This window comes from Lontra canadensis, unplaced genomic scaffold (assembly GCF_010015895.1).
Source record: "Lontra canadensis isolate GAN:19392208 unplaced genomic scaffold, GSC_riverotter_1.0 scaffold27, whole genome shotgun sequence".
In the NCBI taxonomy this organism is placed as follows: Eukaryota; Metazoa; Chordata; class Mammalia; order Carnivora; family Mustelidae; genus Lontra; species Lontra canadensis.
The window spans coordinates 18,565,939-18,580,846 of record NW_022631021.1 but is presented as its reverse complement, the minus strand read 5'-3'; the positions used below and the strand labels follow the sequence as shown (position 1 = coordinate 18,580,846).

General features: G+C 42.9%; 1 protein-coding gene across 2 annotated transcripts in view; it reads right to left on the bottom strand.

Annotated features, from left to right (window-relative positions):
• The window catches only part of GCLC (glutamate-cysteine ligase catalytic subunit), a 46,335-nt gene that overhangs the window by 12,820 nt on the left and 18,607 nt on the right, over positions 1-14,908 (bottom strand). For both annotated transcript variants that reach the window (XM_032864518.1, XM_032864519.1), the window contains exons 2-8: positions 11,445-11,557; positions 10,417-10,599; positions 6,871-6,984; positions 5,236-5,294; positions 4,993-5,126; positions 1,014-1,088; positions 444-560 (exon numbers count right to left, since the gene is read on the bottom strand). In XM_032864518.1, the coding sequence (XP_032720409.1) occupies positions 444-560; positions 1,014-1,088; positions 4,993-5,126; positions 5,236-5,294; positions 6,871-6,984; positions 10,417-10,599; positions 11,445-11,557 (795 nt within the window). The remainder of the gene's footprint in view (positions 1-443; positions 561-1,013; positions 1,089-4,992; positions 5,127-5,235; positions 5,295-6,870; positions 6,985-10,416; positions 10,600-11,444; positions 11,558-14,908) is intronic.

Below are 14,908 nucleotides of genomic sequence, written 5' to 3'. Positions count from 1 at the left end.
GGCACTAACTTCCCCTTATTAGGCATACCTAACCCTTTACATGGGGCAAAATAATCTTCGACCACAGATTCCACAGCAGAAAGCTCATACACAAAGCACTCATGTAGTGCCAAAAGGCCTTTTGGTAACAAGAGCCCATCACCACTTAGTTTGAAAATGTAGGAAAAAAAGCATCACTAAGTTTCAGAAGAAAATGAAACAAATACAGATTTCAGCAAGTGATGAAATCTTCTTATCCAACCAAATCATGTTTCCCATATATTCACCCCAAAACAAACACTATGATATCAAAGACAAGTTCAAACCTGTGAATTTCTTTCCACATGTGACTAGCCCATTCAAGATAACAATTTAAGGGAGACTTCAACATTGTAAGTAGTTACAATAACCCCATTTTACCTGCTTGACTTTTAAAAAAGACTATTAAGGAAAATCACTCCCACCTCCAGTCCTCTCTCCTCCCGAGTTCTATCATCCACAGATGCAGAAATCACTCCCCAGCGACAATCGATGTCTGACACATAGCCTCGGTAAAAAGGAGATGCCGCACTCAAAGCCATCTAAAAACAAACAAGAGTCAGCACCTGCAGGTTCGAAGTGTCACTTACATGCTGAGAAAAGCACCATGCAGTTATCCCCGGTCTAGAGGAATCCGTTGAGGTGAGCCCTATGGAGTTCTACCCCTTTGTGCCTGCATTTTCATAGTGAAAGACACCAGAAGGGACTCAAATCCTTGGATGGGATTAATTTAAATCACCCCCTCTGTCACACTGAATGTGAAGGATGGGAGAGGGGAAACGGCTACACTCAAACTTGACACTAACACACAGGTGTCTTGCCAGCAATAGTAAACTTCTACAGCTGGGAGTCTTAGTCCATTAGCTCTAAATGCATACTATTTATGTCCATTTCTGAATAAAGTCTGAACTGGACTTAAATGGCAGAGTAAGTGAATGTTGCACAAGCACTCTCTCTACAAGGAAGTCTTTAAATAAGATGTCGTTTCTACTTACAACAATTGGACAGATAGTGGCCAACTGATCATAAAGGTATCTGGCCTCCGATATGCTGCAGGCTTGGAACGTTACCTGTTTAAGAATTACAAGTTATTAACAACGACGAATCAACATCTTCCCTGAGGAGTCGAGTCTGAGAAGGGGGATGGCCGGGGAAGACAGTGGGCATGGTGTGCAGTGGTCACTCCACGGCTAACAACACTTATTAACACAGCAGTTTTGTTTACATCTTGCCTTGGATGAACTTTGCCCAACAAGGGTATTTGATCACGTTCCCAACTAATACAAATAACCATTTCCTAAGTTAAGTAAGATTAAAATGGCAGGAATGGAAAGGAAGACACTAGGTAAATGTCAAGTTTTGAAAGGAATCCCCTCTTCTGCTGGCTTGTTTCCTTCGCCAGCATCCCAGGCACTTAAGTGAGCTCAAGGGCTAGAGAAATTTTGATACAAAAGAATAGAGATGCTCATGATGGATTCCCAAGCTCACTGGTGGCAAGTACAAGGACTAGCCTGGGACAGAGTGAGACTGGAGGAAGGGAGAGCAGTTAAAATACTGCAGCTGACAAGGAAGTGACCCCAGGAGGGCTGCAGGAGGCACACCAGAGTCCAAGCAGCAGCCGCTGGGGGTCAGGAGGTAGGGTACAGAGAATGAAGGTATGACTTGGGTTTTGGCTTGGGTGTTCCTGGAACAGCCAGTGAGCAGAGGCACCAAGACACGAGGGGCATATGAAGGAAAGCAGCACATAAAGCAGCCCTTTATTTAAGTGGCTAGGTCTCTAGGACTGATGCCCATCTGAGCTGGAGAAGTATTTAGGGAGTAGGCTCAGATAACATTCTGACGATGGGCAAGATCACCCAGGAAGCCTGCAGAAGAGGGATAAGTAGAACATTTCAGACTTAAGCAGAGAGAAAAAAAAAAATCCAACTGTTCATTATTACAAAATGTTCTAGAAACAATTACCCAAAAGAAACCAAAAAAGTCCTGCCTGCCTTGGGGTGGGGAGCAGTAGAAGGGACAAATAACACAAATCCTGCTTGTGTTAGCATATCTGTATTAACTACAAATGGGGTACACAGTTTTCCTGTCCTCTGTGGTAATTTAATAATGGTATTTTGAATTTAGTGTTGGTGCAGGAAATAATTTAAGGGCTTAATCCTTGAAGGAGCAGCAAAGTGAATATGTTTATTATTATAAGCCCAACCTGTTATTTCCCATAGTTTTAGCCAGGTCTCAATTTTGCTTTTTTAACAAAGAACTTGTGTTAGGAGACTTGCCGTCTACCTGGAGAATTATATTCATGTCAGTGTGGTAACTAAATACAGAAAACTGTTTAGATAACTTGCTATAATTTCTGTTAATGATTCAATGCTGTATTTTAATTAGCGTGTACTGGCAATTAACCAGCCATTACAAAGTAATACAACATAGAGAAGAGCTGTGTCCTAGACGTCAAGGAGTAAGAGTACCAAAGGTTAAAATAATTAAGTGTCGGCAATTAGGTCACTCTTCACCAAAACAAGGAAAGTTTCTGCTAAGAGGTGGGAACTCAGAAATCAGCTTGTGCAAGGCTAAGGATAAAATGGCAAGTGAGGAAATGGGAGACAGTAAGCCAAGTATTTACAAACTTCTCTGCTGGGACAGACTGGCTTCTCTTCGATGACCTAGTATATACCAGACAATTCACAGGCAAATCCTGGAAAAAAGTATGCTTCAGAAAATTTGCACCTGGAATTCCATAGTTAAGTTACAACAGTGAAGTGACTTAGTTATTCTAGATATACTCAGTAAATGGCCTCAGAACTCAAGAGCTAATGTATCTATCTCCAAATCAAACAGAACATGACTGTGATTAATGGCTTGGGGTGTGGGGAGTAAAAGAGTCTTTAGTCCTTAAAGTATGAACAGTTTTGGCTTCTGGTGTCCTTTTAAAGTATCCCATAAAAGGAGAAGCAGTGTCACTAGGAAACGGAGGGGGAAAAAAGAGGAAGTATGAAAAATAGATGTTAGAAACCTAAATGTCTAAAATTTACCTAGAACCCATTCTTGGAGCCACCCGGTTTTCTTAGAGGTTCCTGGAAAAACCTATTACAACGTGCATGAACTTAAATGATTCTTGAAAAACTCCCCAAGAGTCAAGCATCTGAGTGTGGTTATGTGACTTTTATTTTGTACAGTTAAGTCTTCCATTAACCTTAAAAAATTCAAACATTTTCTGCTTTAACAAGCAGTTTCTAGTTTTCCACTTGAAGTCACAAAGCGGGGTGTTTTCTGAGGCGATGTGTGGGATTCATCTCATTTCCCAAACACTTTATGTGATTCACGCTAATAATTTTTTAAGTTGAGTATTCAAAGTAGGGTCTTGGATATGCAATCAAGAAGAAAACTTCATCCTAAACCCATGACAAAGTGTAAACTTGGATGGAAAATTCTATCTACAAGTAAAAAGGTTAGAACACATTTATTTGAATGGTGTTTCAAGGGAAAGACCATCCCTTTGGAGAGAAGCGACTGTGCTGTCCCCCGCAGGGCATGCTGGTTTAATATTAAACCAGAAAAGGCAATCAGTACCCCAAATGCACGGATACAATTTTAAAGCCATGCTCTATAAGTTCTAGAGCTTAATGGTTCTCTTTAAAAACATTTATAATTAAGATAGAAGAGCAGATACATGGGTAAAAGAAGTCAAAAGGTCTTTTTTTTATGAAATGTGACCCTCTGTAAGGAAACTTACTGGCCTATGTTTGTTTGGAAGACCACACACTTTATACTACCTATTTAAGTCAGGGAAATTAGGAAAAAAAAATTATGGTTATGTAAACACATTCAGCATGGAGAAATTGGACTCTGGCATTCAATTTTCATTTTAGAGAGTCATAAAAATAAGCACATCAGAGCTTTATGTGCAAGAAGACACATGTCTACACTGCAGCTGTCTGAGATGATGGGAATGCAAAGTTTTTGGGCCTCTGGGTGGACAGTAGGCAGACCGGAAGCCCAAGAACTCACATCAGGGCCAGTCTTCACACCACTCCAGGCCTCTAAGGATACCACTTCTAATCTTCTGAAGTAATCCTAACTGGATACACTCTCCTTGGGCAATAATAAGTGGCCTTTTTATTTGAAATTGTCAATTTTCACTTTATACTTTGTGCAAGTCCTACTCCTGTTCTTATGATTTTAAGCAAAGGAAGGTTAAAACAAGGATTTCCATTGATAAAAAAACAGTGAAATAAGTATTACTTAGAGTCAAACCTAGGAGGGAACTTAATATAAGCCCTCCGGTGAACCGAGGAGAAAACCAAGACGGAAAGAAGTGAGGGGAGCTATCCAAATCCCGCATGAGGGACAGGTGCAGCCTGAACCCACTGCTGCTGGGTGGGTCCTGTGCCCGCCCATGCAGGTCCTCAGTGAGCTTGGGCACGGTCCCTGCCAGGGGCACCAGCCATCAGACTAGATCTGTAGGAAGCTTTAACCGAGGAAACAGAGAAAGGCTGTGCCACCTGCTATGTGACTTAGCCAGGAGCAAGGCAAACAGGCTACTCAGTTGTTCTTTTTCTACCACTAGATGGCCTTGCCTGGATATGAACAATTACGGTCCAAACAATCCTTCCCTTGGATCACAAGGGCACTGGAGTGCATCCAGAGTTCCCTTTCAGAAACAGAGCTGAATGATGTTACAAGCTCCAGGCCCAACCATCACTAGAAAGAACAGAGGCAGAGATCATGGAATAGTTCACACTGTAAGTAACAACCATTTATCTCTGTAGCAAACTGGAGATGCCATGATTTCTCCATCAGGAGGTAGCTACCAATGAATTCAGTAAACATCACTGGTTTTCAGAAAGGCACACTTAGCTTTCATTTCAACTGTTATCACAGTATAACCGAAAACATGCGTATCTATAAAGCAAACAAGTTAGTAAGTAGAAATGGATGAGGGTACTCTGCCTCTCTGTGTATTTGAAACAATACCTGAAGACAGCAATTGCCCATTCCAAATCCCATGGCATCCATGTAAATATGATCAGGCTTAGAAGCCTTGGCTGCCTCCTCATCCTCAGGAAATGTTTCTATAAATGGAGACGGTGTATTCTTGTCCTTAAATACTGTAGGATTAAATTAAACAAATGAAACACAGAACAAGGGTGAGATTCAAGGATTAAACAGCAATTCCCCAGCTGCCCCTCCCACCCCACCACCCCTCTGTGAACTTACTTGGTACGTTGATGACAACCTTTTCTCCTCTTCTGTGTCGGATATTTCTTGTTAGGGTACTGAAACAGACAACCAAATGTCATAAATCAGCCACCTAAGAACCAACAGGTAAAAGAATTCACTCATAGGCAAGTAAAAAGAAAGAAATCCTCCCTCAAATGAAGTGTCTGAGGCAATCCTACAGGATATCCCTGTGAAACAAGCTATTCTAAGGGAATTTTCTGTGAGAAGGCTTTGCATTAACACCACTTCCTCTGCCTCTTGATCAGGAATGCTATTCTCTTCCCTGTTCCACCCTGGACACCCCAGTCCTGTAACTTCTCAAATCAAATTCAAGTGTCTGGGGTCTGCCAGTGGTCTGGGCTCACCATGTATTTCTAACCCTCCCCGTGTTCACTCTGAAGACTTCAAGCTTTAATAACTCACTTTCCCTAGGAACCTCTGGAGCCCCAATACCTTGTTACTGTCCCTCCCAATTGGCAGTATTAATAACTATTCTCTAGACCCACAGCGTCTAAACCAGATGCTACCAGGCACATTGTGGCCGCTGTGTACTTGAAATGGGGCAAGTCCTAATTAAAATATGCTGTGAGGATAATATACACAGCAGATTTTGAAGACTTACTATAAAATACAAAAACAAAGCAAAATGTCTTATCAATAATTTCAAAATACTGATTCCATGTTGAAATAATTTTGGATAAACTGGATTAAACAACACAATAAAATTAAGTCCATCTTCTTTTTACTTTTCTCATGTGACTGTTAGAAAATTTATAACATCTGAGGCTGACCCAATTGCAGCGGACAGCAGTGATGCAGACTCAGCTTGCAGACCAGCCTCTCCCACGCCTGCGGGGATCTCCTCAATCAGAAGCACCCTCTCCCTTCTCCGAGGAGGGTCTCTGAATCTACCTTGTAGCATCCAGCATAACCTTATCTTTTCTTGCAACTGAATCTATCTTCCCTTTGGGCACACTCTAACATTTGAAGTTGGGAACTCCGCCTATAATCTGTTCCCCCAAAAGAATCTGCATGTGACAGGCGTGCAGACCTGTCAATAGAATCCACACTGACAAGACCCACGGTCCCCACCTGCAGGTCAGGAGCCTAGGTTGGGGAGGATACAGGAGACTCAAGGTACAAAGCAAGATCAGACTGGTGTGCGCCCTGAAGCCACTTTAAACCCAGGAATGAAACTACAAGCTAGTAGAGCTTGGAGTTAATAGAACACAGAAGGTAAAGAGATGTACATATTTTGCCCTATTATGAAAGTATATTGACTGGAATGAGATCACTTAGAAAGGGGGAGAAAAGGGAATAATTAAGATAAAACTTCCCCAAATGGTGTTTATAGAACTAGGACAGAAAAATATCTGTATGCTGAAGACCACAGTGTCTAAGTCAATGACTTTAAGGTAACTTATAAGATGGGCAAGTCAGCCGCGCTCTAGGAAGCAGATCAAGCAGCCATATGTGCATATCCTGCTGGCTTCCCTGGTTCGTTACAAAAGGAGCCTGAATTCAGTCTGTGCACCACAAGGATTCTAGAAAGGAGCACCTTACTGTCAGCCGGCAGGATTAAGAGTGAGGGACATCCGTTCCGTGTCTTTTTAAAGGCAGAGCCATACTCACCTAAAGCGGGGGTGCTTGTTTATGGCTTCATCAGGAAAGAAGAGGGACTTGGAAGCTCCTCCTTCAACCGGATTGGGCTTGAACTCTGGCAGCGTGAACCCAGGACAGCCTAATCTACAACAAATTGAAGAACTAAGTAGATAGGATTTTGTTTTCACAAGTTAATAATGTCCCGCCATCACTGCACCTGTTAAGAACCACCCACACCTGTCTCGCTTCCCCCCTCTAGGGGCTCTAGTCCACGAATGCTGTGTAAGTACGGTGCTTTACAAACACCCACTGGTACTCGGTCTTCCTCACTGACATCTTCTTTGATGATTGTAGCCTATTAGAGACTTTATCAGAGACCTCCATCCGCTTAGGATCTCTAGAGTGCTTCTTCACATCCTAGCCATCTCTCCATTTAAAAGCAAGAGCCAACCGCACAGAAGTCCCTCGGCTAGGTCATGTCAATTGTCACAGGCTATGGGTTCCCCCTAGCCGTCCGATGGTTTTCCTTTACCAGCTTTCATCTGATTGTTTTTTGACCTGTCTTTTGGCCCTGCATACCCCCACAGCCCCCAACCTGTTGATAAGCTTTGTTCAAATATCAAAGGGCTCTCCTGCTTTTTGCCTCTACAGATCACCTCACAAGTCCCTCAGGATTAGGCAGTGTCTCTACAGGTGTCCCCATGTGCCCCAAGATCTCCCTGATGTCTGAAACCCAACCTAGGTCTCTTACTTGACCTAACCAAGAGCTTTAATTCCAACACAGAAAAAGGAAGCTCTGTCTTTATCCCTAAACGTAAAGCTCAAATTCCACATCCAGCTCTTCAAGTTCAGAATTTTAAGGTCATTGTTAAATGTGCTGTGAGAGAGGACAAAGACCGACAAAGTTTGTGAATGCAAAACAAGGGAGGCTCTTTCTTGTCAGGGCTTTAGATCGGTGGTAGGAAACTTTGGGCTTAAGAGCCAAGACTACCCATGCCTTATGCTCAGCCCCTACATTTTATAAAATAAAGCACCTGTTGGCTGCCCATATCCGCCTTGTGAACAACAATGGAATCTGCTGATCTTATCTGGAAACCTGCTTCCAGCTATAATGAGGGTTCCTGAGAACTCTTGCAGCTGTGGGCACTATTTACTAGGAGCCTGCAAACCTCAGGAAAGTTCTGGAAGAGCTGCAGACTTCACTCTTGGGGGTTCCAAGGCGAGCAGAACGAGGCTGAATAGAGGGAGAATGAAAATGTGTGTTGGGCAGGACAAAGGCAGGCAGCACTCCGATCCTCAGATCCTCCAGCACTGCTGTTCTCGCAGGCCGGCACCATCCAACAAAGCCTTCTGCAGCCCCGGGAGGGCTTCATGTCTGCTTGGGCCGTTACCAGCAGGTCCAATACACGTGCCCAGTGAGCACTTGAACTGAGCCTAAAGGAACTAAGGAACTAAAATTTCTACTTAAGTATCATTAATTTAATATTCACTTGGCCATTGTTTTGGATTATAGCTCCACAATAGAGTTTAGCCTCTTTACAAGAGAAAAATCATACTGTTTACACTTAAGAAACCAAGTACTCCTTTCTCTCTTGACACCAAAACAGAACTTTATCATTTATTACTGATAGGTGAGGCTTCTCCAATAACATTCTTCTTTTGTTGATAAGTCAAAAAATACCCTGCCATCAAAAAATATATGAACGTACTCTTAAAACAAAAAAAAACCTAGATTTTCCGAAAAAAACATTCTTCTGTCTCAGCTCTCCCTTTATAATAACTCCTACTGCTTTTAGGATAGCAAGCCAAATTCTCAGTTAATAGGATCTGGCCCGCTAACTACCTGCCCAGCCTCCCCTTTCCTCTTGGCGTCCTCGCCTCACTGGCCAGCTGCCTTCTGTTCAGCCTGGGACGTCTGCCCACTCTGCTTACTCTCCCTAGGCTGTCCCTCCCCTCCCCACTCCCACTAAACTTCTCCCAGGACACTGGACATCACTCCAATCATCTTCCCCACCTCACAACCTCGTCCCCCTCTCTGCTCGGCATCTTGTTCTCAAAGCACTTCCTCAACTTTATATTCCCTGGAGCTGTGGCTACCTTCTCACTCCGTCTCTGCAGAGGCAAAGACTCTGCCTGTGTTCATGACTGCATCCCCACGCCCCATGAGTCTGGCATGGAGCAGGCACTCAAGTATCTGAGTGAAAAGCAGAGTAGGGATCTTTTTTTTTTTTAACCCTCTTCCTTAAAACACTAGGGCAAAGGACTAGGCCAACTCCTTTCCCAGCAAACCTGCCCACCCTCAACCAGGTGGGGCTCTTCTTCTGGCAGGCAGAGGGGAGCGGCCTGCATGACAGAACGAAGCAATCACAGAAAACGAGATGTATCTCTAAATGTCCGAGTTGCTTAAGGAGGGTTTCGACCACTGAGAGGTTACACTGAGAATTTTTAAAGAGAAAATCCCAAGTGTCTTTCCGAGACCAGCAGTAGGACCCTGAATGCCTGTGTTCATTACAGATATTTATCAGAAAAAAAGAGGGAGGGTATAAAAATAGTTCTAAGTGTTTTAGTCTGTGGATACCAATCCCAAAGCTCTTTTGAGCCCTGAGGAGGTAAGCACACTTTGCCACAATCTGACAGTTAGCCAGCACAGATAAGTCAGATTTACAGTTCGGTAGAATGGCATCCCGATGCCAAACTCCTATTATGCCTGTGTGGTATTTATGTACCTCATTCTAAGCTAAGAGCATAGCTTCACTATTTACATCTTCTTAGTTTTAGGAACTTTTACCCATAACTAGATTTGATGACAACCTCTAAATTTCTTTTTTTTTTTTTTTTTTTAAGATTTTATTTATTTGACAGACAGAGATCACAAGTAGGCAGAGAGGCAGAGAGAGAGAGAGGAGGAAGCAGGCTCCCTGCTGAGCAGAGAGCCCGATGCGGGGCTCGATCCCAGGACCCTGAGATCATGACCTGAGCTGAAGGCAGAGGCTTAACCCTCTGAGCCACCCAGGCGCCCCCTAAATTTCCTTTTCAACACAAGACACAAACATGGCCTAATGATACACACACCCCCACCCCCCTTCACAGTTAGGATGTGTCAACAGCGGACTGGGCACACTGATGCCAGCCCTCCAGCAGGCGACCCTCCCAACGGCCACTGATACCAGCACTGGCCAGCGGAAGCCACTGTGAGAGTCAAGTGGGGAGAGCACCTGATCGCCATCAGATTCTGCTGCTCCTCCTCACAGGGTCAGAACTGCTTGGCAGACGCGCCGCTCTCTCCACCCCGGCCCGGGATGGGTGCCGCCACGACCCTAGCGGTCCTTATGGTCCTGTCCACAGAGGCCAAACGAATGCTCTCACGGAGCAGTGCTCTGGCCCACCACCCACCCGCTGACGCTGGTGCACAAGGTCTGCCTGCGGCTCTATTAGATTCCATCAAATGCAGCACATAAAGTATGAACTGTCTGTGAAGTATGAGAACTGGATGGTCAAATGCTTGGGTCATGATTGGCTCTTTTAGAACCTAAAGCTCTGAACGATCTGCTGGGGCATGTTCATACAGGAACTAACCTGGGAAATGAAGTGATTGTGCAGAGAGCCTGGTTTTCTCCTAATAAAGAAGTCGCTTCCTTCCGGCGCTTCCTCATGTTGTCTTCGACGGTGTTGAACTCGGACATCGTTCCTCCGTACGGCTGTCCGGGTGTGCCTTCAATCATGTAACTGCCATACTCGGGTCTCCACAGGGTAGGATGACTACAGAGGAGGAAAAATTCCATTCCCTCATATTTTGCTGCTGTCTACTCAATTTTTAGAAGTTTTTAAAAAGTCGCTTCCAAAAATGGAGACACCACTCCATATAAATGAAGCTAAGAACTCCTTTACAGTTCCCAAAGGCTGGTCATTCTCCAGAGCTCCTCCACTAGGCAAGGGTTGGAAGTACAGGGGCCGAAATATTTGTAAGTAACTGAAAACCACACACAGGGTTCTCGCTGTCCAAGACAAGCTTGCCCACTTTGTGAGAAAAGAGAGGAGGCCACAGGGGCTTTTTCAGCTCACTGCTGGCCTCCAAACTCAAAGGCAGTCTCCCAAAATCGAGTGAGCAGGAAAATGGAACTGAAAAGCACATGCCCCTTCACCTCTTTGTCTGCTTAAAGAAATATTAAAAGACAATCCTGCCAGCCAAACAAACTCAGTCTAAGTTCTATCTGATCCCACGGTTTGAGATCTCAGTAACACTGAGTTTCACTCTGTCCACAGTTTCCGCTACCCCCCTTTCTTTTTCTTTCAACATTTAGTAATAGTAAGCAGGCTTCGTATTGTGTTTACAGTTCTAAGTACTTAAATACATTAGTGTATTTAAAATGTCAACACCCTACACAGGAGGTATTATTATCTTCACTCTACAGATGAGGAAAGAGAGGCACAGAGACATTAAGCATCTTGCCCAAGAGTACACCCAGCTATGAAGCAGGAGAACCAGAGCCTGTGCTCTCATCTACGATGCCATCCTGCCTCCTAGACACCGGAGGAACGATTCCACTTTAGTAGTTCTACCAGGTTCAGAAACACTAAAGCAACCCTTTGGTTTATCTGCTTACTTTGGGTTTGTCCTTTCCCCCTTTTCTTGTAGAGTTTCAAGAACTTCCTCTCCGGATAGGACCAACCGGACTTTCTTATTTTCATGATCAAAAGACACCAACATGTATTCCACCTGTTGAAAGTAAAAGAAAGATTAACCTTCTTCCAGACTCGTGTTCAGTGTAACCTTTAGGAGGCAGGGAGATGTGAAGGTCAAAAAGGACCCACAGTAATTGGAGACCTTCACATTTGCTTACACTACACGGCACACAATGTTCTTTTGCACAGTATGAAAAACTGGAGAAAATCAGTTAATAGTGCCCCTGTTTGAGAACCAGAACTTATTCCTCCATTACTTCTTTTTCCTGCTCTACTTAACATCTGAAAGAAAAGACAAGATTTTGATAGATCGTACTTCACAAGTATTTCAAAGCTAAAATTCTGTCAACTGCAGTTACAAAACAAAGTTGCATTTTTAAATTTATTTCCTCAAGTGGCTTACTGTAAGTTTATGAGAGTGGGTATCTGGACAGATTATCAAGGCAGATAATCTTCATTTACTGGCAGGTTATTAAATCCCATTGTTAAGTTTCACTGTTGGAGAGTTAAATCATAACCATAAACACACCAGTATGGACAAGTTATTTTAGGAGTTTCAGCAATGTAGTTTTGGTTCTTCAAGAGTAACTTAAGACAGCTTCCCCACCCTGAAACCATATATGATTTACAATGCAAGGTGCACTAGTGCATTTATAATATCTGGTGGAATTCTGATAAAAATCAGGAGTTTAATACCAAAGTAAGACTTTTCTGGGTGGAGTACCAATAGAGCCTGCTTTTGTCTTCCCTGAAATCACATGCTTTAAATCATGATAGTTGGTGTAAACAGTGGAAACTTGGAATCACGATTTATGGCTGAAATAAAACATCCATATGTAAATGAAAAGGTATGGAATTGGGTCGTTCAGGCAAACACTTTGGAACACCCTCTGGGCAAGATCCTGAGAGAGAGAAAAGGTGATAAACTACTGCCCTAGGAAGCAGACCAGTCAGCAGAAGTACTTTGTTTGGCTTATCATAAAAGAAAAATAAGAAGAAAAAAAAAAAAAAAAGGAACAATATATCCAGTATCTACCTGACACCTCACATGTAAATCCAGATTTCCAGCCTTGAAAACAACAACAGAAGCCCATTCCTACAGGGTGGGGCATGCTCTGGTCTGCAGTGGCCGATTCTTTCTTATGTGTGTACCTGCCTGGTCTGGGAAGGCACTGCAGTCAGCCACCCATTAACGCAGACACAGCCATGTTCAACAAGAGACAGTTTTGCACCTAAGCTAAGAAATGGAATTATAAAGGGGGAAAATGTCAGGAAACCAAAGAAAATAGCCTGGCAGGTTTAAACAACAAAAACTAAACTTTCAATAAACTTTTCAATAAAACTACCTTTTATTAGTTGTTGCTATGGACTGAATGTGCCCAACTCCCCCTAATTCATATGTTGAAGCCCTTATTCCCCAATGGGATGGGATTAGTGTCCTTAATGGAAGAAATAAGAAAGATGATCTCTTGCTACCAAGTGAGGACAGAGCTGCTTGTAAGCTAGGAAGAAGGCCCTCACCTAGAAATAAATCTCTTGCCACCTTTCCCCTTGGACTTCGCAACCTCCAGAACCATGAGAAATATGCGTCTGTTTAAGCCACCTACTCTATGGTAAATGTTATAGTAGCCTGAACTAAGACAGCTGTCTTACTGAAGAATTTAAGTTCCCATTCTTGCTTTCCTATTAGAATTTTTTAGTTCAAGAAATAGGTAAGACTATTTGCTTTAGCTACATGAACCAGAAATGTGAAATCTGAACTTGTATAATCACTCAATATAAAAGGTCTAAAAACCGTGAGCTGCAGAATCCAGAAGTGCTCCCAAATTTAAGTACAGGTTTTCAGATAGCTATTTGGGAGTCCTAGATCTGGATGGAGAAGCTAAGAGCTGATGGAACAAGAAACTTCACTAAGTCTCAGGATGAATATATAAAAATATCCTAAGTGTAAGAAACAAGTTTACTTTTAAATGAGCATAAGAAAGGGCATGCTGTGAATTTTCATATGTGGATCCTAATCTCCAAATCCATCATTCGAAGGAGGATCACCTATTTTACAGATATGCAAAGATGCTCAGAGAGGCTGAGTAAGCTGCCCAAGGCCACAGGGTCAGGGCAGGGATGTGAACCAAGCCTGCCTGCCCTCAAAGCACAGCACACTTTGCTGCTAGGACTCTAGAGAATGCCAATTTTGGTGAGTGGTAAGAAATTTTTAGAAAAATCATTACAGGGCTCCTGAGTGGCTCAGTTGGTTAGGTATCTGCCTTCAGCTCGGTTCGGGTCATGATCCCAAGTCTTGGGATCAAGCCCCATGTCTGGCTATCTGCTTCGCGAGGAGCCTGCTTCTCCCTCTCCTCCTGGCTTGTGCTCTATCTCGGTCACAGTCTCTTCTTCTCAAATAAATAAAATCTTTAAGAAAGAATCATTATAAGCTATATGAGGCAGGGACAGAATATAATGCTGGCTGAAAATCTCACAAATTGATTATGCCTCAATTTTATGAAGTGGGCCTGACATCATAGAAGCTGAGATATTGCAGTTACAGTCTGAGATTTAAGCAGATGTCTCAGCCCAGCTTCGGCCCAGGACAGAGCTTCTGGCTCTACAATGCCTTGCTGACTCTGAGGAGGAATCTTCCTATTCCAAACTTCCTCCTTTGATCATTGGCTCCAGTGCATCTGCAGGCTATCATCAGTTATCTGGGTTCCTTTCTTAACCAGAAAGCATTTCCTGTAAGACAGATGAAGAGATACTTCCTAGCTTACTGGGTTCCCATCATTTATCTGTTAACAAAAGAAGCAAGAATTTTTGCACCCACTTATATAAATAGGCTAAAGTGCAATAACTCTTGTTGGTTTCCAAGTTTTGAAATAATTGAAATCCTTAGTTTTCAAAATCACTGTGAGACCACGAGTTTAAAGCACGGAAGGGCAGAAGAACAAAAAGCTCAACCTCAGCCCGAGTTTTAAATATCAGCCAAACGGATGACATTTAAAATGCTTACAAACCCAACTCTCCTTAATTAAAAAATAATCATCCATGATCTCATTAAGCAAATGAAACAGAAACACATCAGAATATTTACCCAAGTGAGAAAAAACAAAAACAAAAACAAACGCACTCACTTTTGGATAAAATGGAAGTTCAGTTAGAAGCCTTAAGAACTCCCTAAACACTTTTCAAACTCAAGTTTAAGGTTCTTGGAAGTAATCTCCCCTCCCCCAAGTCGCTTTGATTTTCTGCCTCAGTGCTCAGGATGGTTCTTTCAGCTTTTTTTTTTTTTTTAACCTTTTTAAACCCTGCCCCTACCCACCTCAATACATTTATGTTTATTTCTAATTCTAGATCACACAAGCATCAAAATAATTAACTCGATCTTTCCTAA